Raw genomic sequence first — 19,177 nt, forward strand, 5'->3', positions numbered from 1 at the left:
CAAACTCATTTCCCTTCCCCCGTCACGACAAACACCCTGTGAGGTAGGTGGGGCTGAGAGAGCTCTGTAGAGCTGTGACTTGCCCAAGGTCACCTAGCTGGCTTGTGTTGGAGTGTACAGGCTAATCTGAATTCCCCAGATAAACCTCCACAGTTCAAGTGGCAGAGCAGGGAATTAAACCCAGTTCCTCCAGATTAGAGTACACCTCTTAACCACTACACCACTGCTGCACTCATACAGCTGTCCTATTTCTTGCCTGAGTCAACTCTCCAGTAAGTCAGCAGCAAGTCTGGCACCAGCAGCCAGAATTGAACAGGTTATCCTTCCCCAGACTTTTGGTAGGGGAGGGGGAAGGTCTTGCCACACCTGGAACACCTCCAGATGAGGTGATAAGAGTGGGATTGTGGGAGGAGAGGCCTCAGCACAACCACCCAGAGCGCTCCAGGTACCAATAATTGGGCTCGGGAGGAAGAGAGAATTAGGGCGTTTCCCCACAGGACATTCTGTAGAGCTCGACTCGAGTCCAGGTGAAATTTTCTTCATGAGTTCGACTCGCTGTCATTCTATACTGCAGCCGAGCTCGCTGTTCCTGAGCGGAGCTTGTACATCCTCAGGCGAGCTTAGAGGGTGGGATGATCTATCCTGCCATGCATTCTATTGGCTGACATGGAAAATGGGGTGCTGAGCTCGATTCGCCATTCTTCTGCAACTGGCGAGCTCGGCTCTCTTTACCAGCGCTTATTGGGTGTGTTCAACTCTGCACGTCATCCAGCCCTGCACTACGATTGGTTCCCTTTTCCATGGCGGGAGACGTGAAATTCCTTCTTTTATGTGCATGTCGCAATGTTGGATGGACTTCCGTCTGATTTCCGTCACTTGGAAATGTTACAGTAGCTGGCAATCTCCAGCCACCACCTGGAGGTTGGTGCGCTGGGCAGCACACTACCTGGGCAGCACACTAAGGCAGTCATAGAATGCCTATAACCCCCACCCACAACATATAGCTGCCTCTCTCTGTGTCCCTTGGTACACAGTTTAAATCCTTTGGTTTCAGTTAATCTCTAAGCAAATGAAGTAACTAGTTAGTTCCAAGGCTGTGCGGTAGAACATCTGCTGGGCTCACAAAAAGTCCCAGGTTCAATCCATAGTATCTCAGTCTAGTTCAGGGGTCTGCAACCTGTGGCTCTCCAGATGTTCATGGACTACAATTCCCATCATCCACAATTGGCCATGCGGGCAGGGGTTGATGGGAATTGTAGTCCGTGAACATCTGGAGAGCCACAGGTTGCAAAGAATCAGGCAGTTAGTGTGAAAGATCTCCACCTGAAACCCTGCAGAGCTGCTCCCAGACAGAATGGACGATGCTGATCTTGAGAGACCAGCGGTTTCATCTGGGTTTAACTATATCAGCATACAAGCAGTCCTGGTTGCCCTTCCTCTCCCCCTTCCCCATCTCTGTCTAAATTTTACTTTGTAAACTTGCTGAGGCAGGGACCTAGTTTGTGCTTATGTTATTCACTAATGTGCCATGTCTCCTGAGGACGCTGCAGCTGGGTATCTTCTGATTTGTTAAGCAGCATGAACTGTAGGCAGGGGTGGAAAGGACACCAGGCCTGGGGTGCAGGTTGGAAACCCAGGCCTCTGAACCAGAACCCTGCCAAGAGAGCCATGTCTACAGTCTGAAGTCTCTTGATGACCACCCTCATCTGGGCTTCATTACAAGTATTGCAAAAGCAAAACTTCTCACAGTATTTACAAATAAAAACCACATGGCTGGGACTTGTAATATAGCCTGAACAATTCGGCTCTGGGTTTGGTTTTTGGCAGCAGATTTTTTATTTTATTCTCTCTCTTTTTGAAATATGAACCAGGCCAAGGGATTTCAGCCTAATGCTTGTTCCAGGCCATTATTCTCCATCCTCTGAAGTTTTTTGTTTCTTTTTTAAAGGAAAGGGGAGCTTTAAATATGGAAAGAAAATCCTCCCCATAACCAGAGGACATCATGTAATGTTATTTGGCAAATCAACACAAAATGAGGAGTTAGTTAACTTGTCCCCCTTTAGGCCTTCCATTCAATTAAATAAAGCCCCTCTTACACTGACTTTACCCATAAAGTTTTATAAGTCACATACAAAGCTTCTTGCATTTACTGCTTGACTTGAATCAATATGGTTATCTATCTGTCAATTTTCCATGGTCTTTAATCTAGAAAGAGAGTAAGCACACATACAAGCACAGAGGAAGCACTAAACTAATCAATACGTCCTGTGATAAGGGGATGATTTGAAACACATATAACAATAGCTTATCATTTCTCTGTATACTGAACTTGTCAAAATATTTTCTTAGAAGTACTGTAAAAAAGAAGCTCTCCGTCATTCATGGCTTAAGTGGTTGCTGACAGAAACATTATGGGACTTTTGGCTCTGCTGTCTGAGTGGTAATTCAGTGTTTGATTGTTTCCTATACATTACAACATATAATGATCTAAACTCAGTGCCACATGTCTCCACAGTGTGAAACAGGCCTAATTTTCAGCCTAACACAGGCATCTCTCATTTTCACGTTAAAAGTGCTTGCATAAACATTTTTCTATGTAAGATTTTTAGAACTGTGCATGTAACCATTACACAGCTATGCTTATCCATCTCATGGATGGGACATGTGGAAGGGATGGGATCCACAAAGGTTTAATGCAGTGCACTCTTTCTATTCTAGGGTTTCTGTTGCACTGTAGGAACATTGCTTCCCCCTGTTCTGTGCTTTTAAGGTAGAATAGACTTCCTGAAATAGGGTAGTTGAAAAAAGGAAACTGTCTGAACAACCTGCCAGAGGGAATTGATATATTTAGGACATTAACCACAATGTAAGGTAAACATATAAGGTGTCTCTGAGAAGGTTTGGAAAGTTGCTCAGGGCAGTCAAATGCACTCTTGACTCGTCTCTCAGCCTTTCTGAATGCAGCAAAATAAGGTAGGTGGGAGAATACCCTGTTTCCCCGAAAATAAGACAGTGTCTTATATTAATTTTTGCTCCCAAAGATGTGTTATGTCTTATTTTCAGGGGATGTCTTATTTTTCTGCTGTTCTGTTTGATGGGCATGCTTCCAAACAAAAACTTTGCTACGTCTTACTTTCGGGGGATGCTTTATATCAGGGGTCCCCAAACTACGGCCCGGGGGCCAAATGTGGCCCCCTGAAGGCATTTATCCGGCCCACCAGGCATGGCGGCGATGGCTCCATTCATGTGCAGTGGGGGCTCGAGGGAGAGGAGGAACCGGCCCCAACGGCTGTTGACTGCAATTACATGATGGCACCCCCAAATCTCCATGAATTTTCAGACCCAGAGTTGGAAACCTTACACGTGGCAACTCCTGCTCCGCCCTTCCCTCTCGGCTACTCCATGTGTTGCTCTCAGGCTTTCTGTTCTGCCTCACTCCCATTGGCATCAGCCAGGCTGGTGAATCGCTCGCTGGCTGCTAGGGAGGAAGGACCCAGGAAGATACCTAATCCTGGGTTAGATGGAATGCTTCATTGGGAAAGTTCTGCTTTTTTTTTTTTTACAGGGGAAGGTATTCCTCAGCCTCCCCAACAATATTTGGAGCCCACCCTGTACTTGACATACTTTGGTCACTGTTCTAAAAACAGAAAGGCTGAAAGGTGAAATCAAACATTTTACAATCATTTGTGCATAGGAATTTGTTCATAGTTTTTTTTAGTCCGGCCCTCCAACAGTCTGAGGGACAGTGAACTGGCCCCCTGTTTAAAAAGTTTGGGGACCCCTGCTTTATATTTAGCACTTCAGCAAAACCTCTACTATGTCCTATTTTCAGGGGATGTCTTATTTTCGGGGAAACAGGTAGGTGTTAACAGCTGCCTTGCACTTTCCATGCCCCGTACTCCTTTAGAATGAGGGACGTGCAGTCTTCTTGAAGAAGGAAGATGTAGAAACTCACAGTACTTGTGGACAGATGCATGTCTCATGGGAGGGAGGGTATCAATTTCAAGCAAGGCAGAGAAATACATAAAATAGTAAGCACAACTAATCATACTTCCTGTCCCCCTCTATGGGACCATCTCTCCCGGCCTCCTGTATGTTCCCTGGAGATTGCTGCGCTCACACTGTTTACCTTCAGTCATGTTCTGAAGATCCAGTAAAGATGTCAAGCTAGCCTCAATCAGGGCCACGGTTTTTTCAGGTCCAGCTCCAATCTGGTGGGATGTTCTGTTTAGTGGGACCTGGGCCCTATGACATCTGATGCAATTCTGCAGGGCTCATAAAACAGAGCTGATACACCAGGTGCATGTTTAAGGCAGCTACAGTTTTTCCATCTGCCTGGCCTCCCCCTTACCACTCTTTCCCCCTTCTGTTTTTGAGTTACTTATTGAAGTTATATTGTTTAGACTGGATCAGAAAGTCTAGACGGGATCAGAAAGGCAAACCCACTACCTCTTAACCACTGAAATATGAAAAATGTAGGTTCTGGTTGTCATGCAAACTTACAATGGAGGCCGGTATCTTACACAATTGCTTCCTTGCAGGCTCTGGACCCAAGCAGCCTCCATTTCAAATATTTTGTTTCTGGGTAAGGTAATTGAGTGAGCATTGGCGGATCAGCTGCAGAAATTTCTGGATGATGCAAGAGTGTTGGATCCCTCCAGTTCGGTTTTAACACTGGCCATGGGACCAAGACAGTACTGGTCGCGGTCATGGATGAACTCTGGCTATAGCTAGATCGAAGTGGTTCGGTGCTGCTGGTGTTGTTATATTTCACTGCAGCGTTTGATAAGGTAATCATGACCTTTTGGTCTGCCACCTTGCTGAGATTGGGGTCTGTAGGACAGCCTTGTGCTGGCTGACCTCGTTTCTCCGGGATCGGGGATGGCAGGTAATGTCAGGAGGAGAGAACTCCAAGTGTCGTCCCATGAATTGTGGGGTGCCGCAGGGGGCGATCTTCTCCCTGATGCTTTTTTAACATCTACATGCTCCCCTTGGCTGGTTCGGTCCAGAGTTTCGGGCTGCAGTGTCACCAATATGCAGATAACATCTCGGCCCTGGAATCTCTCCAGTGCTCTTTAGAGGCCATGGCTGGCTGGTTGAGAGTGAGCTGGCTGAATTTGAATCCAGTGAAGTCGAAGGTTCTGTGGATGGACTGGGAGAGAGACCGGTTGACTTTTGCTTGCCTACACTGGATGGTGAGGCCTTGCATTTGGCCTCATCTGTCAAGAACTTGGGAGTGACCTTGGACTCGGCATTGTCGCTTGAGACCCAGGTTGCTAGGACTGCCCAGGTGGCTTCCTTCCATCTGCAACAGGCATGGCAACTGGTTCCATATCTCTCCCGTTCTGTCTGGGCCACAATACTCCATGAAATGGTCACCTCCAGATTAGATTATTGTAACTTGTTCTATGCTGGCCTACTCTTGTCTGTGTGCCAGAAACTCAAGCTCATTCAACACACTCCAGCAGGGACAGGATTACACCAGTCCTATACCAACTCCACTGGCTGCCAATCGAGTACAGGATCATATTCAAGGTGTTGGTGTTAACCTTTAAGTCTGCATACCTGAGGGACCACATCTCCCTGTATTGCCCTGCTAAGTCCGTCTGTTCATCAGAGGGAAATCTATTGAAGGTCCCTAGCCTGTGGGATATCCGGCTGGTCACCATAAGGGCCAGAGCTTTTATGGCCCTGTTCCCTGTCTGGTAGAATAAGCTCCCATGTGAGATCAGGGCCCTGTGGGATCCAAACTGTTTCCAGCTTCTGCTTGAAATTCTGAAGAGTTGCTATAAGAATTACACATACCTAACTCCTGACATTTTTTTGGTTGTCTCCACCTATTTTGGCAGCCATTTTGTGGTTGGTTCCACCACTCCTAGCAGCTATTTTGTGTTTGAACTCAGCATCCTGTGTCAGAATTCCAAAGATTCCTACAGGCTCAAAAAGATGAGGCCACTTGTTCTAGGAGCTGATCTCTTATGACAAAAGTGTGAATGGACTGCTCCACCAAGTGCCCAGAACACTGCTCAATCTATCATAAGGCAAGAGGGTCCCCCCCCCCTCTCCTTCTCTCACCATACAGTAAGAAACAACAATTTTAGGAATCAACACATAGAGCACTGGTCTCAAACATTTTATCTTCAAAAGACCATTTCCACAAACGTGTGTTCACCAACGGTGACCAGTACATAGGATTCTCAGACATAATTAGGGGTCTCACTCAGTTGTAGAGTTGCCCACCTCCGGCTGGGCCCTGGAGATCTTTTGAAATTAAAAGAGGTCTCCAGATGACAGAGGTCAGTTCCCCTCAAGAAAATGACAGCTTTGGAGGGTGGACTCTATGCTATTATGCCATGTTGACTTTCCTCCCATCCTCAAGCTCTGCCCACCTGTGGATCCAACTTCAAAATCACTAGGAATTTCCCAACCAAGAGTTGGTACTCCTGCCAAGATTGACCTGGCCTGTTATCTTATGATTTTCCCCTCTAAGCCAAGACCAATACCATGGCAACATTCTTCTCTGGCACTACAGGGAACAATGTGTACTAGGTAGATATTTCCTGTCATTATTGATCTTATTATTGAGGAGCCACTGCTAAACATCTGAGGAGCTTCAGGGTTTCCTAAAACACTTACATGAGCCCTGACGCAGAGAAATTTTCTTACATCCTGTCTTAAAAGAAAAATAGCCTTAACTCATAAGGTCCAAAACATGTCAAAAACTCATGCACCACTTCAAAGAGTGAACATTTTTTAGTGGGGTTATTTGTTCTTGAAATGCCAGATCGCTCCAGAGTTCCCACAGACCTTATTCATCTTTTCTTGACTGAGGGCACTTAATAATTTGTGCTCAAGGATCAAGTGGAATGTGCGAGAGACATCCCACTGAGTTAGCAAATTTGAAATAATTTGTAAGCATCTGATTTCAAAAGGCTTAGGTGCACCAACGCATGTCAAAATTCTGGATTTAAATGCTGCAGGCAATGGATCAGCAAACAGAGAGGTCTCTAAACTCTGCACATGTTCAAAGAGATGTACAGGAGTTAGCAGTGTCAGTCCGGTTGAAGGCTGAGTTAAATATGCACAATTTTGGCACAAGAAGTCGATATTTCATTTTCTCCCCTATATATGTCTTTATTTAGTGAACATTGCCTATGTCTGCTTAAAACTTACATTTAGAGTGTTCAAAGAAGTAATTTCTGTGAACTATAGGGAGGGGTTGCAACTCTACATGCCAACCCGTGAACCAACATTGGTTGCAAGGAGTGTTAGTGCTGGTGACACTGTAAGTTCTCTCTGCTCAGAGGATGCTGTGCAAATAAACCGATCTACTCCTTTTTTTAAAAAAAATACCTTTCTTTCTCCACAGTGGTGAAGGTGGCTAGTGATGGTGAACCTTTTCGAGACCGAGTGCCCAAACTGCAACCCAACACCCACTTATTTATCGCAAAGTGCCAACACGGCAATTTAACCTGAATACTGAGGTTTTAGTGTAGAAAAAACGGTTGGCTCCAAGGCACACATTACTCGGGAGTAAGCTTGGTAGTAGTCAGTGGTTTTGCTTTGACGCAATCGTGCAATGCTTCGAATGGGTGAATCACAACCCTAGGAGGGTTTAGAAGCAAGCCCCATTGCCAGCAACCGAGCTGACTCCCAGGTAAAGGATTGTGCTCTAGTTCTTCCCATGAAAATCAGTAGGGTTTAACAGCACTTAACAGGGTTACCTACATGTTGTGCCCAGCAGCCCAGGCTAGCCTAGATGTATGGGGGGGGGTGATTTTCCGCACCCCCACGACAAACTCTGTGCACGCATGCCCACAGAGAGGGCTCTGAGTGCCACAGGTTTGCCACCACTGGCTTATAAGATTCACCAGTCCTCCATTTTGCTATTTTAACATGCGTAAAGCTGAGATGGTGTGACTGGTCCAAGATCACCCATAAGGCTTCACAGCTGGGAGGTGAACCTGGATTTTTCTGATGAAATTCCTGCAGTCTGCTTTAAAGTTAAAGGCAGCCCCCTGTGCAAGCACCATGGTCACTACTGGCCCGTGGGGTGGTGTCACATCCTGACATTTACTAGGCAGACTATATTTACAAGGTTTTGCTACTGCCATCCCCATTTGTCCACACTTTACCCTCAGGAAGCTGTGTACCTGTTTCAATGACTTTGGGAGTATGGAAAGTTGACTCAACCTTGAGCCGTCTACCTGACATTGACTTCTGTTGGGAATGAACTCAGGTTACGAGGAGAGCTTGGACGGCAGCTTACCACACTCGGGCTGCTAATTTGTTCTTACCCATCAGTTGTGTTCAATGCATGAATGTGCCTTCCTATGTCAGGCTATGGAGTACAGACCCAATAAGAAATCACTCCGGTCTAATTGTTCCATACTGGACTGGATACATGAAATTACAAAACATTATCTGAACCACTGATGCTGCATAACATGAGCTATGAGCCAGTAGTGTAGTGGTTACGAGCGGTTGACTCTAATCTGGAAAACTGGGTTTCATTCCCCATTCTTCTGCATGAGTGGCAGACTTTTATCTGGTGAACAGGATTTGTTTGCCCACTTCTACACATGATGCCAAGGATGACGTTGGGTTAGTCACAGTTCTTCAGAACTCTCTCAGGTGTCTGTTGTGGGGAGAAGGGAAGGGAGTTTATGAGCTGCCTTAAGTGTCCTTACAGAAGAGAAAGGCAGGGTATAAATCCAAACTCTTCTTTTTCATTACTACTTAGCCATATCAGTGAGAGGGTACAGCACCTGTCCCCCACTGGGGACAAGTCAAAGTAAAATGATTAACAACGTATTTCTTTGTTGCTTTATACTGGGAATTTTACACTGGAACAACAGGAGACAGGCATAGATTAAGACAGTGTTTTCTCTACAAGGCTAATTACACCAAGGGGACTCCTAGTTTGAGTTTCTTTTTTCACAAACCTATCAGACAGAGAGACAGCAAGAATGCTCCCAGTGGAGAAAATAGTCTACTAATTCTTCAAAAAGGATATCACACATCTCAACCTACAAATTGGCTGTTGGATGTAATGACTTTTGGATGGACTGAAGTCTTCAGGAAGTTCTGTTGAGAGGTTCCCTCACTTATTATCTTCCAGTCGTTCTAGGAAGTCGGTGCAAGAGATTCTTCCTGCTAGATTGTACCGTCCCACTTTTTAATTAAATTGGAATGTACAAAATTGAGGATTATAACATATGTGCAATTGGTTGCCTCCAAAACATTCAGCTGTAGCTAACCCGTATTACGCAGCTTTGTAAACACGCCCTAAAGTTCTGCTGTATTCTGACTTAGATCTTCCCTTCCAAATTTGTTAATGGGTTCAGTTTTGTATTTAATAGACAGCTAGAATGAACGCATTTATTTGCCTTTTCAACCTCATTATTTTCTTTGCATGCAGTTGTTTCCTTGCCAAACAATGCCGGTGACAAATTGCAATAGACTACTCCAGCAGATTTTTAACCCAAGGTAAAAATAAACAGAAACATCTGTAAAGCAATCTTGTACAAAGCTACGTTTATTAACAAATACATTTTTCTAATAAAACACCATCTGCAAGTAACCCTCAGCTTCCACTTGATATAAATAGGCCTTTTTACGGTTTTCAGATGCTGTTCCCAGAAAATTATTCCAGGCCTTCCTGCAAAACACATCAGTCTTTGTTGTACTCTGGAATGTTAATAAATAATGGCAAGGGATTTTTTCCCCTTAAAGCAGTCAAACAAATTATTGGCTCAAAACAATTATTTCAACAGGGAAGAAGAAAAGCTGACCTTTGGCAATAAAGTACCCTAAGAATACAGTGGTGCTTATAAAAGTCATGTCCAGCCATGAAATAGATATTTAGGAAAAAACTATAGAAGAAACATGCTACTTCTATCGGCTTTTGAGATATGCATCAGATATGTACCACCATGCTAAGACCGTCTCAAAGAAATATAACTGAAAAATACAGAGCACTTATCCCTACATATTAATTTTCGATAATTTTCAGACCATGTATTCACAATTATGACAATCTATGCAAAATCAAAGCCCGCCTTTTTCAGGAAAACCCAATTATGTGGCCTGAATGAATTATTAGCATCGTGATTCAATTTAAGAAGCTTCAGGTGATTGACTATATGAGAGGTAATCAATTAACTGGTTCAATCTGCATAAATTAGCATATGTAGGGAATAAAATACATCAATTGTTTTGAAGGGGAAGAGTGTTTCCTGTTTTGTTTTTGGAGATGCATGCACCAGAGTAGGAGATATTTAGAAGAGGCATTCTCTCCCAGTGTGAAAGAGATGCCTCTTTTAAGAGGTACTTAAGTGTTCATGCTAATTATTTTTTTAAAATTAAACTTTTTAAAATCTTCCACCTGATTAATCAGTAATGTCCATTTAGTAGTCCTATAAAATGATATAGATCTCTACGCTTAATTTGCAAAATATACTGTGTTTCTTATAGCCTTTTAGGAAGAATAATGCTGAACACTGCTTCCTAAATAGCAAGTTCCTTCCCAGGACAGACATCCAACAGAATGATCTACCCATTCCCAGTTCAACTGTTGTATGAGTTCTTTCTCCAAGAACTGTCCCCTTTTAAAAGTTAATCTCTACACCCATGAGAACTAAAAATATACTTTTGAAAACGCCAAAAAGGGATCTTTTAGTATTTCCCAAACCTCTGATAATTAAAGCATATTTTGTCTGAATTAACATCAGAACCATACATCAATAATTCCCTTTACAAAGTATACTGGAGTGCATTTAGAAGGCTCACCCTTCATATTTCTGTACAAGTCACTCTTCTAAACATGAAACAAGTCTAGTCACTATTCTAGCCAAGCAACTGCTATGCCTCTACATGTGGAACAAATGACCAGTCCAATCAGAATTAATGCGTAGGTGTAACAGCAATTCTCACCAAAGGATCGTTCAAATGAGGGCAAAGACCTCCTGAGAAATCCTGCAGAAATATAGCAGGTAGCCTGCTCTATGGGAGGGGGGGGGTATTTTAGGTTCCATCGATCAGTTGCTTGTGCCCCATGAGCAGTTCCCCTGTGGCCCATTGGTATGCTCTGGCACAAACTATAAATGCATACGACATATTCATTTCATGCCCCCTACATTCCCCATGAAGGTTTTCTCTGAGATAAGTGCCAATGAATTCAATGGATATTGTTTCCAGGTAAGGGAGATTGCAATGAAGAAATCGGGAAGAAACTGAGACTACGAAGGTCAGCCCTGAAGGAGCTAGAAACAATTGTTTTGTGTAAGGATGTATAACTGGCAACCAAGATCATGTTAATTCATGTCGTGGTATTCCCTATCACTATGGACGGAACAATGTTGGACAATGAGGAAAGCTGACAAAGAGAAAGTAAATTCCTCTGAAATCTGGTATTGGAGAGTTTTACCACAACCCCCACCCCCACCCCCCCAAGTAAGTGGGTTCTAGATCAAATCAAGCCTGAACTGTCTCCAGAGGCTAAAATGACTAAACTGAGGGTATTGTAATTTTGTCACAATATGAGGAGACAAGACTCACTGGGAAAGACAATCATACCAGGTAAAGTTGAAAGCTGCAGAAAAAGAGGAAGACCCAACATGAGTTGGATTGGCTCTATAATGGAAGTCATGGCACTCCAAGATCTGGGCAAGGATGTTAACTAGACATTTTGAAAGAAATGAGCCAGATATCAACATGATGACACTTAACAACAACAACAACAACAACAACAACACACCCAATATACTCAGCACTGTACCCTTGCACAGTGGTGGGATTCAGCAGGTTTGTACCACTTCGGCAGAACCGGTTGTCAAAATGGTGCTTGCAAACAACCAGTTGTTAAATTATTTGAATCACACTGCTGCCCTTGCACTTGTGTAATGAACCTAGTTGCACAGAATCTGTACAGTCAAGTTGATGATGGATAAAATCAATTACAGATGAGAATAATTTCAGATGTTGGATAGCGCTATACAGCTCTTCAAGACAAAATAAGAATCATATTAAAAATCAGTCATTCTGTCAATATTCCCAATAGTACCCTTGTAGTACCATTTCTTCAAACAAATTTGACAACCCAAACTCACACAACATCTCATCTGCTTTAATAATAGACTGAGACTTATTGATTCCAGGTCTGTTCTTAGGGTTGGGGCTCAGATAGTCACAGAGAGACTCCACAGGATATGAGTACAATTCTTTTTCAAGCAACAGAAAACAAATCAATGGGAACTGAACAAACGAGCTTAAAAATGTATGCCCTTTTAGTCATTTGCCATACACAATAAGGAGGTTTCAAGCTATAGCCAATTTTAGCATAGATCAGTTCTGCAGAACATGTAGTTGAACTTTGCTAAGGAGACATTACTAAGCGTCTCACCATTTCTACAATCTCCTCCAGTTTTTGCAATCTAAAGAATCAACAGAGAGAGGGTTGGATTCAGTCAGCTTTATCATTCAGCCTCACCCAATTCTCTCTCTTACTATAGATTTCATTCCACATGGAATGAAAAGTAGAAGCAGGTTCCTTCAATCCCCATTTCCTTTTTCAGAAGCAATTTCTTCCAAGTTGTTAAGTTTACAAATGCCAATTTTAAATATTTTACTTACTTGTTTAATTTATTTAAATGTTCAAAGCATTTAAAAGTGGAAATAAGAGGGGTGTGTGTGTGTGTGGGGGGGGGAGGAACTTTAAACCCATTCAACAAAATTAGAACTTAACCACTATTGTGTTACTAACAGTAATAAGTGATCAACTGATAGCCATTCCAATTAATGTTTGCAGCCCAACAAAATGGACCTGTGCAGACAGACCCAAAATACTCTTTGCCAACTATGGAAAGTAAAAACACAGCTATGCCATTTCTTTTCTGGAAAAAGAGCAGGATTCCTAAGCACACACTGGCTACAAACCAATGTAGAGTTTCTCATAATAAAGCTCAACATGGGCCAAAAACAGCACCCTAGGGACGGCAAAAACGCTGTCCCTAGGGAGCTGTTCGCATGGGGGGTGCTGCTGCATTGCAGCAGTGCTGCCCTCGCTCCCCTCCAGTGGCGTGAAGCCGCTGTTTCCCAACCTCGCTCCCTGAGCGAGGTTTTCCGGAAACAGCGGCTTTCAACCGCTGCCGTGTAAACAGCAGCGGTTGGAAGGGGCCATGTCCCCCGCACCATCCCTGCAAGTTTACCTCGTCTCCTGGCTTCCGGCTCGTCGCAGAGGCCAGGGGACATGCCTCCTGGCCTGCGCCTCCAGAGCTGTCGCTCCAGCCTGTGGGGGCGTGTCCCCTGGTCTCTGCAACAAGCCAGAGGCCAGGGGACGAGGTAAGCTTGTAGGGACGGTGCAGCCTGTGTGAAGGCTGCGCCGCTGCCTGCCGCCCTCCCGGGACTGTCCATGCGAACGCTTCCGGGGGGGTGCGTCGGAGTCATTTACACCGACGCACCCCCGCACCGTTGAGGTGCGGAAAGGGCCGATATTAGAAGAAAAAGGGTTTGGATTTATTCCTCGCTTTTCTCAACTGTAAGGGGCCAAGCGGTCCCAAACTCCTTCCCTTCTTCTCCCCACAACAGACATCTTGGGAAGTAGGTAGGGCTGAGAGAGTTCTGAGAGAACTGTGACTAGCTCAAGGTCACCCAACAGGCTTCATGTGGAGGAGTGGGGACACAAACCTGGTTTACCGGATTAGAGTCTGCTGCTCCTGTGGAGGAGTGGAGAATCAAAGCGAGCCCTCCAGATTAGACTGGCTCTTAATTCTATTCATAATTCCCGCCCCCCCCTCCTATTTAAAAGACAGTGATATTTTTGATAGCTACATGGAAAGGAAAATGTGAGACCTGAGCATTCCAATGAATGGGAGGAAGCTATTCGTGTTGGTGTGCCCAGGTCTGCTCTCCTCTCCTATAAGTACAGCTCCAATGAAAAGTAGTGATAAACAGATTTCTGTGGGGAAATCTGACCTGGGATTCTTTCTTCCAATAAGTGGCTTATTCCACTGAGTTACTGTGATTATTTCATTGAGTTAGGGAGTTAAAGAATGTAGCAGCCAAGTCCTGCCAGAAGGAAAAAAAAACTTGCTTCCTGACTTCTTCCCCAACACTGGGGCTAGTCCACAAGCACATTTTTAATGAGATGTCTGGATGTCTGGATAACCGAATAATCTTAAACCTACCAATCTCTGCCTTAAATTGTGGTCACTTGCCTCTGATTTGCAGTTTGAATTAAAAAAGCAACAACAATAACTTGACAAAGGAAGTGACAGTATAATCAAGAATCAAAGCAGAGCTACACACTGAAATATGGCAGGAGAAAACCAGACTTACTTCACTAGCTTGAGGGATGGTAAGCTTTGGTAGTTTGTTCTTTGAGCCCGGTCCAGTAGCCTTTCCTTCCAGCAGTGATCCGAAGGCCTGGTTTCCATACACACCTTCAATTTCTATTGGTGGCTTCAGTTCTGGTGAGTCATTTGGAACTTGATCCTGGCCATCCATTGGCCTAACATAAGCCGTAGGCTTTTGCTGGGTCATGCTACTTTTACAGTGAAGTCCTGGGGGAAAGTTCTGAGTTGAAAGACTGTTGCTGGCAGACAACAAAGAGGTGGAAGGGAGCGGAGACCCAGAACTGTGGACCAGAAAATCAAGGTCTACTGGAGACTTTGAATGGCTGCTTTCTTTATAGGAATGTTCCACCACTGTCGATTTGGAATGATTATGCCTTCTCGAATGCGACGACGACGGCGTTGTGTTGGCTTCCTCGGCTCCTCCAGTTTTATGCTGTTCACTTGGGCAGGTGTAGAGATCATCATACCTGCCTTGTAGCTGCTCATGAGAGGTGTTATGTTTTGTCCTACTCTGCTGGCTACCAGATTTACCTGCTTGGCCACTGCTGGAGTTGTGACTGCCACGGGACCAGTCAGTCCTGGATTTCCTGCTGCTCTGGTGACCATGGAGCAAACCAGAATTTGACGATATGGAAGGCGGAGGAGGCATTGATGCTGATGAATGCCCACTAATCTGGTGGGGTGGGATCATCCGGTTTCTTTGTTCTGGGAAGAAGCTCTGTTCATTTTTATCTACTGGGGTTTGTGGCACAATGTTCTGCGGGATGCCAACAAGATGACTCTGGTTCGAATGGTTTGTCAGAAAATCCTTCACCTCGTCATAATTCCCCAGCGTGTTCTGAACGCGGTTGGCAAGAGCATCACCTTTGTTGGTCTAAAATATAAAAAGAAAACCAAAAAAGAGTGTCTCACAATGAAGTCACTGCTTAGTATCACTATCTAAAGTGAGATTATCATTGGCAGTGTTTAAAGGTGACTCGGGGGGCTTACTTGGGAGTAAATCCCACTAAGTCCAACGAAGCTTAATCCCTCCCAAGTGAATAGGTATACAGCATTTCAACTGAATTTGTATTTATAAAACAACACATTTTTTAAAAAAAATCCCAACATGGTTTTCAAGTACAATATGGGGTCAAAACTGATGAGATTTGGAAGATATATGCAGGGTCCCCAAGTTACACTGCGCCATGTTGTGAGCAGAAATAAGGTTTAGGCCTTCCACCCTATAAGTCTTCACTAACTGAAATTAATCCTGTTCCTCTAGGCATTGTATATGCCCTTTACAGAGAAATGTGGGTACATGATGAATGTGTGTCTATTTTCCTTTAAAGTCTAATAGCAGATGGCAGCTGATTTCCATTAATGAAGGGGTTAGAACGGGTTCAAACGTTCCACCTGGCATGGCCCTTATCTAACTCAAGGGGCTACACAGCTATAATTTTTCATCAAAAGACACTGGGAAATCTATGATCTACATCTTATCCACTTTGACCCTTTATTAGTGGGAGAGACAGAGAGGGGCAAGAGGTGTCTAGTGCCTGCTTCTGATGTGTGGTATTTTGCAATCGGCAACTGAAAGCCCCAAGGTCAGATGCAGGGGAGCTCTTGCATATCTCAACTAGAGGTATGTATGGAAAGACTGGTCTCTCTGGCAAGAGAGGAAGGGGAAAGGGAGAGTTAGATCCTGGAGGAAAGGTCCATCAGGGCTACTAGCCATGATGACTAAAAGGAACCTCCATATCCAAGGAGAGCCAGTGCTAGGAGGCTAAATCAGGATGCTGGACCACTGGTTTGGTCCTTCTTGTATTCTTATCTTTCCCACTCACTCACGTACACACACATCCATGCACACTCTAGTTGTTAACTAATGGTGTATCTAGAGGCTTAATATATAGTACAGGGGAAATACCCCCCCTTTTTTCTGCTATGGATTTTTATAGTGTGGTTGCTTTGCTGGGTCTTCTGCCTCAGGCCAACTTGGGTTTTAGACAAAGTTAACTTGAGCATTTAGAAGATCATTTGTTATCAAAGAAACACATAAATACAGTTGTCGGCTGTGTTTGGAAGGGCCGCTCTGCTCTGTTTCCAGGAACTGCACAGCATGTGTTTTGCAAATCAATGATTCACAGTTATTTTCTGTAAAGTGTGGAGATTATTAAGCAAATTCTAGCTCATTTTTTGGCATTATTATGTTTTCACTTTCAATGTTTTTCTACTCTATTGCCCAGCCTACATTTGCTTCTCTTTAAAAGTGCATTTAAAACATACACACACAAGAGCTTATATGCATATACATTGTAAATCTCTGGTTGCACTGTCATGAGGAAACTGCTGAGTTGAATAGCAAGCCTACATATGAGAACTGGCTGGAAGCGATTCCCTAAAGGTTGATGAGAATTTATCCAGGTAAACGTACCCTACCTCTAAGATAGACAGAGAAGCAGAAGGGGAAAACTAACAACTCACCAACACTGAATAAATGCATTGGATTGGATTGGATTGGATTGGATTGGCTAGGATTGATGCAAGCTTTCTTTCACATTTTCAATGACCATGGAATTGTGATCCCACCATTTTCCACATCCTGATAACTGATATGAAATAATTATCCAAATGATTGCATACCGAAACATAACTTTAATGCATCTTGAACAAAAATCAAGCCTTGCCATGCCATGCTAATCAGAGCAGGGAAGCCTTGCATGGCATTGATCCCACCCCCTTTGTCCCAATAAATGAGCAGGGATATCATCCTGATGGTGGGACGAAGGGCACACCAGATTCTCTGAGATGGTCTAAGTTGAAGATGATTGAAGTGGCGAGAAATTCCATCTTGCAAGCAAAACAAAGCATTCATTCCTCCCAGCTCCAAAAGCCGACAAAGCAAAATCAAGTTCAGCTTTATTGGCTCCTAGGCTACCCTAGTTGGGACCCTTTTCAAAATGCCTTCTCAAAGCAACAATCTTCAAAGGCTAACTGCTGACCAGAATCTCACAAGAAAAACCAACATACACACAGAACTGCTTTTATAGTGAGTCAGACCACAAGCTCATCTAGCCCAGTACAATCTACTCTGATCAGCACCTGTTTTTCAAGATCTTAGCTGGAAAGGTCTTTCCCACACCTAATAATGTAGTCTTTGTTCACAGAAGATACTGTGGACTTGGGGGGGGGGCATTAAGTTGTAGCTGACTGTTGGTGACCCCATAGGGTTTTCAAGGCAAGAGAGGTGGCCAGACCCTGGACTTCTTTGGTGGTCTCTCATCCAAAATACTGATCAGGTCCAGCCTTGCTTAGCTTCTGAGATCTGATAAGATGAGACTAGCCTGGGTTATCCATGTCAGGGCCTGAAGAGGTCTTTCTTAAATCTACCATATGTGGTCTTTGTTCCCAGAATGTTGTGGACTTACACATGTTCCATTGGTGAGCTGTACCTCCTCACTGAAAAAAATGATTGTGAGCGTGGGACATATGTATTATTAGCTGTGCATTCTGACCCACTAAACCAGCCAGATGACTGAAATAAGATGCTTCTAATTGTTAATGCCAGGGCTGCCATTGGAGTTAGAGTCCAGTGGGCTGTCCTAGTCAGATCAAGACTAATAAGGCCTTATTTCAAATCCTGATGAAGTTCACTGGATGACTGTGGGCCAGCCACATTCTCTCACAGGTGACCCTACCTCATGGGATTATTGTGACGATAAAAAGGAGTAGGGGAGAACCATACATGGCACACTGAGATCTTTGGAGTAAGGGTGAGATAAAATGTGATTGATAGAATTAGGCCCTTTGGGGAGGGACTACATAGCCAGAACATTTTCAATCACTGCACTTCCACTGGAACATAATGATTATAGAAAGAGACCGAGAGCAGAGAAAGACAAACTCCCATTTTTATTTTGGTTACTTTTGAGATGTTGTAATAAAGGAGCTGAAGTAAATATTTAGTAAGTTAAGCAATTGTGCAATGCTAAGAATCACAGTGTACACAAGAACAGTTTTTCCTTCAAAAAAAGAAGCTTAAGTTGGTCATTTTTCATGGGGAAAAAAACCTGCATTCCATCCAGGCAATGAATAAACTCTTTGTGCCTGACCCTTCTCCTTCAACCCAAGCCGCACAATGAACTGTTTGGGCAGCAGCCAAAGCGAGTCTCAGCTCAGCCCCCCAAATTTAAAACAAGGAGATTCCATTATGCTTAAGGGACTGGGAGGAATTACGATGCAAATGCCAAACACTTGTTCACTTGTTCTTCTCTCCATCCCTCTCCACAATATTGCTAAGGCAGCACATATGTACAGGGGGCCTGCAAGGTTGCTGCCATCTAGATTACTCAGGTCTGAAGAGTCTAGTTACTCTGTGCACAGTTCACTCTGATGAACTGTTTGCAGAGGAGTGGAAATGGAACATCTATTTCCCCAGCAACACTTTCAGTTTAGGGTTAGGGGAAAAGGGACTTTGCTCCTAATCATTTATGGAAACCAGTAAGTATTAGTGTTTTAAATTATTTATTTCATTATGGGGCATCATACCCTTCCTTCAGGGAGCTCAGAGCAGAATATGTCCGTGGTGGCAAACCTTTGGCACTCCAGGTGTTATGGACTACAATTCCCATCAGCCCCTGCCAGCATGACCATGCTGGCAGGGGCTGATGGGAATTGTAGTCCATAACATCTGGAGTGCCAAAGATTCGCCACCACTGGCATATGTAGTCCTGTGCCCTCACAACAATGAAAGATGACCATGATCTGGCTTGTGTTATTGTTGAGCGGGGATATGACCCCATTCCTAGTCCTTATTACAATGGCTCTTAAGGATAAAAACC

General features: G+C 43.9%; 1 protein-coding gene across 4 annotated transcripts in view; it reads right to left on the reverse strand.

Moving 5' to 3' along the window:
- AFF2 (AF4/FMR2 family member 2) overlaps positions 1-19,177 on the reverse strand; it is a 472,276-nt gene that overhangs the window by 326,261 nt on the left and 126,838 nt on the right. For all 4 annotated transcript variants that reach the window (XM_048515047.1, XM_048515045.1, XM_048515046.1 and 1 more), the window contains exon 3: positions 14,338-15,228. In XM_048515047.1, coding sequence (XP_048371004.1) covers positions 14,338-15,228 — 891 coding nt within the window. The remainder of the gene's footprint in view (positions 1-14,337; positions 15,229-19,177) is intronic.

The sequence above is a fragment of the Sphaerodactylus townsendi genome, linkage group LG13, assembly GCF_021028975.2.
Source record: "Sphaerodactylus townsendi isolate TG3544 linkage group LG13, MPM_Stown_v2.3, whole genome shotgun sequence".
Lineage (NCBI taxonomy): Eukaryota > Metazoa > Chordata > Lepidosauria > Squamata > Sphaerodactylidae > Sphaerodactylus > Sphaerodactylus townsendi.